Source organism: Lepidochelys kempii, chromosome 2 (genome assembly GCF_965140265.1).
Source record: "Lepidochelys kempii isolate rLepKem1 chromosome 2, rLepKem1.hap2, whole genome shotgun sequence".
NCBI classification, from domain to species: Eukaryota; Metazoa; Chordata; order Testudines; family Cheloniidae; genus Lepidochelys; species Lepidochelys kempii.
In genome coordinates this window covers 5579306-5582918 of record NC_133257.1, presented here as the reverse complement: position 1 = coordinate 5582918, position 3613 = coordinate 5579306, and the positions used below count along the sequence as shown (strand labels likewise).

At 49.9% G+C, this 3613-nt stretch overlaps 1 protein-coding gene across 1 annotated transcript; it reads right to left on the bottom strand.

Annotated features, from left to right (window-relative positions):
- Positions 1 to 1443: 1443 nt before the first annotated feature.
- LOC140907963 (ly6/PLAUR domain-containing protein 2-like) lies at positions 1444 to 3107 on the bottom strand. Its single transcript, XM_073335051.1, has 2 exons — positions 3023 to 3107; positions 1444 to 1655 (listed from the first exon to the last, which is right to left on the bottom strand). Exons 1-2 carry the CDS (start codon positions 3105 to 3107, stop codon positions 1444 to 1446), a joined length of 297 nt encoding a protein of 98 aa, XP_073191152.1.
- Between the last annotated feature and the right edge of the window lie 506 nt (positions 3108 to 3613).

The following is a 3613-nucleotide window of genomic DNA, read 5'->3' as shown; positions in this document are numbered from 1 at the left end:
ACCACTCGAGTCCCCCATAGACTTCAATAGAACTCAAGTGGCCCCTAGCCCTTGAGCACACTCACTGCACTGGAAAGATGACAACAATTCCCTTAACTGGAGGGAATATCTCTGGAGTGAAAGGGGAGTGCACCGACCAACCCACGAGTGTCTCTTCAGGGCACTGCCACTGTTTCATGAGTTAATGCAATCCATTGCCAGGCAGCTTTATTTTGAAGCCCATCATTCATGCCTGCTCTTTCCACGCCAGGTACTAAGGAATTAAATAACTGTTCCCACTAAATGAGGGAGGGAGGAGAGGCCAGGGAAAGGGACCTTGACATTAACACGGAGAGTGGAGGAGGTGGAGAGATGGTAGGAAGCTATTGGAGAAGGCATCAGCTGCAGGGGAGAAGGCTCTCATCCCACCAGCGCTGTTGAGATGACGTGAAAGGACGGAAGAGGTCAGAGCTAAGGAACTGGGAGAGAGCAGAGAGGGAGATAAAGAAAGACAGACAACAATGGCAGGGATTCCCAAACCAGATTCTGAAATAAAGCCCTGATTCAGCAAAGCATGTAACCACATTGCTTACGTCCCCCAAAGTCTTAACGCATGCCCTGCAGAGTCCGCAGCTTAGAACTGAGCCTAAACTCACTTCACTTTTTGCTCAAATAGCATTTCAAGCCAGAACTGAAGTTCAAAAAAAGAATCCTCGAGTAGATTTCAGCAGAGAAAAGTTGAACTATAAATAACTTTAATTATTACGATTGATTAAGCAATTAATTCCTGCTCATTATTATTCCTCTTAAACTGGGTCACAAAAGAATAGAAGAATTTTATATACTTCGATCGGATCATTGGCACATCAAGTCCAGACTCCTGCCTTGTGCTTCAGAGCTAGGTCAAAGATCCCTTACTCATCATGCACTGAGAATGGAATTTACTCTGTGTAAAGGTCCAGCACCAAAGTTATGGTGTCTAGGGGTTGCGCTGTCTCACTGAATTTCACCCCAAACTGGTCATTTAGCAATGATGTCTGTAGAACAGGGTCTAGTGAAATAGCCATTTGCTAGGGGTGTTGGTCACAACCGTCATGCACTTAATTTATGCACTTAATTCAAATCGTTAGGTCTTGAGTAACTGGGTGTGCCATGGAATTTTCCACAACTAATTGACACAACAAAGACATTCCAGTACAGATTAGCATTTAATTTAATTTAGCAAGGAGCCGGTAGAGAGATTGTCCAACTGGGCATTCCTGAGCCAGGTCCCTTTATTGGCAGGGACAGGAATGCAGAGATAACATCTTTCCAAGAGGCCACTGTGTCTAAGAAAGCAAAGAAGCATCTTCCTAAAAGTGTCCAAGACCACCCATTGGGAATGCAGATGGCAAGTGCAGCCAAGAGGGGCTTGATTCTTGTTGGGTGGTTCTTTGAGAGTAAAGGCTTCACCTGCCTGGCTCCTCACAGCCCAGTCCTGAGGAGGATGCAGAGGAAACTGGCTGAAATCCCCATCGCCACGTAGCTGATTTGTATGCTGACCGCCCCATCCTGGTTGCACAAATCAGAGTTACAGCAGAAGGTGGGGCGAGAACTCCCGATCTCATCCACGTCGGATGGGATGCATTTCTGAGCGCACGACTTGACGACAGTTGAGTCGCCCACGAAGGGGTAAACTACAACATTTCAAAGCAAGAGAGAAGAAAAGGGTATTAAAAGGAGGATTTGGGCGTGGGGTGTCTCCAGCCCTGCTGGGAGCACTGAACATCTGTCCCACTGGATTCCAGCTCCAATTCCAAAAAGCTTCAGGGATTGAACCAGCTGGGAACTAAACCACCAAACCTTTTGCTGATCTCCTATGTAGAGAATCCCATACATACATTCCTTGGGGTCTATCTCTGTCTCTTTGGGTGCTGACCCATCTCTGTGTCCTTCCTGCGTGTCTCCCTCTGGCTTGGTGAACATACAGGCAGTTCTGCTTGGAAGCTAAGCAGGGCAGGCACATGCCCCCGGCTTTACCTAAACCTGGGTGCATTGTGTGTCATCTGTCTCCCTGCAGACACGACATCCCATCTTTAATCGCTGCTCATCCTAGGTTCAGCTGGTACCCCTATCCAGAGGATTCACGTGAAGAGACAGTGCCCCATCTCCTCTCTCTGGAAAAGCGTCTCTTTACTTGGCAAAGCTCAGCTATTGGCCAATGCAGGCCTCGTCCTGAGAGGTGCAGAGAACGCTCTGAAGTCAAGGGATCCAGTTTAGGCTCCTAGGAGCCCAGTGATTCAGGCACCCACCAGGGAGGTGGGAGACGTAGACCCCAGTCCGCTAGCTCCCATCACTCTTTTGTTATTTATCCACAACAGGAGAGACTGACGCTGCCCCCATCGGGATGCCCCAGAGCTCAGGGGTTAGAGCATTGTCTGAGAGGTGGGAGACCTTTCTTCCCTGGTGGCAGGGAGGGGAATTGAACCTTCTAACCTCCTGCTGCTTTGTGTGACACACAGCAGGCACCTAACCCATTCCTGCAAGAAACACTTTACATGCCTAAGCTGCGGTTGGTTCCCGTTTGCAAATCACTAGCAGAGAGAGGTGTCTCCCTGCACCTATTGCCAAGAGGGGCGGGACTTAGCAACCCCCCCTTTCATCTGCCTCTCCCATTGGCTAGAGGTGTGTCCCTGCCTAGCGTGCCGGCTTTTGTGAATTGCAGTCTAAGGCCCCCGTCTCTCCCCCTTCATTGTACAGGAGCCTAGGTCCCTAACTCAGGCTTTGTGGATCCCAGGGCTGTTCCTGTGCTTTGCCAGGGCCCTAAAAGTTACTCGCCGTGACGCTGAGCATAGTGACACCTAAGTTCCTTTTTGGATCTGGACCTAAGTGACTCGCCCAACGTGAGTCCCAAGTACCCGTGTTGCAGCCTGGGTCCATCGCTAGGAATCACAGGGGAACTCTGATCCCCTGCAGTTCTAACCCTGGGGTTGGGGCTGGATGGACGTTCCTCCCTTCCTTAAATTTGAACGCAGGCTTCTCCCTCCGGGAGTCTCTTCCTTACCTTCCTCTCTGGAGTACATTACTGTCTTGCACATGATGTCATCCGTGGAGCAGTTGCTGATGGTCATGCACAGGGGGGAGCTCATCGGCTCCTGGCATGTGTAACATTGCAAGGTGTGGGCTGCAAAGAGGAACAAACCAGGGTTGCCTTCATGGGGATCAAGAGGTGCTGTCTGCCCTTCCGTATCACCCCTGTTAGGCAAACCGCCACGGCACCACTCCCCTAAGGTAGTTATCAGAATGCGCTACTGGAGCACAGGGCAGTTCCCTATACATCTTGTCTGATGCATGGAGGGACATGCTGCTAAATCCACATGCCATGCCTTTGGTGTAATGCCAGGCTAGTGTTAAATTGCCTCCAGGCATGTGGGTATCAGAGGTGAATCCGCTCCTTGGACAGCAGCACTTTGAAGAGGATCATCTTTCAGCTTTGTAACAATTAGCTAATAAGACCCGTCTCACAGTTATCTGAGTGGCAGAAACTTCAGCCAGCTAACCAGATCCAGCATAATAGACGGGCTGAGCTGATTGACACAGAGATCATTCCCTTGGTGGGCCGGTCACTCCTGAGGCCTGATTCTGATTTACACTA

Excerpts from the sequence above, each read along its gene's own strand:
- LOC140907963 (XM_073335051.1), bottom strand. The coding sequence starts at position 3,107 with ATGAGCTCCCCCCTGTGCATGACCATCAGCAACTGCTCCACGGATGAC. Across the intron at positions 1,656-3,022 it reads AATGTACTCCAGAGAGGAAG|TTTACCCCTTCGTGGGCGAC; the intron begins GTAAGGAAGAGA and ends GAAATGTTGTAG.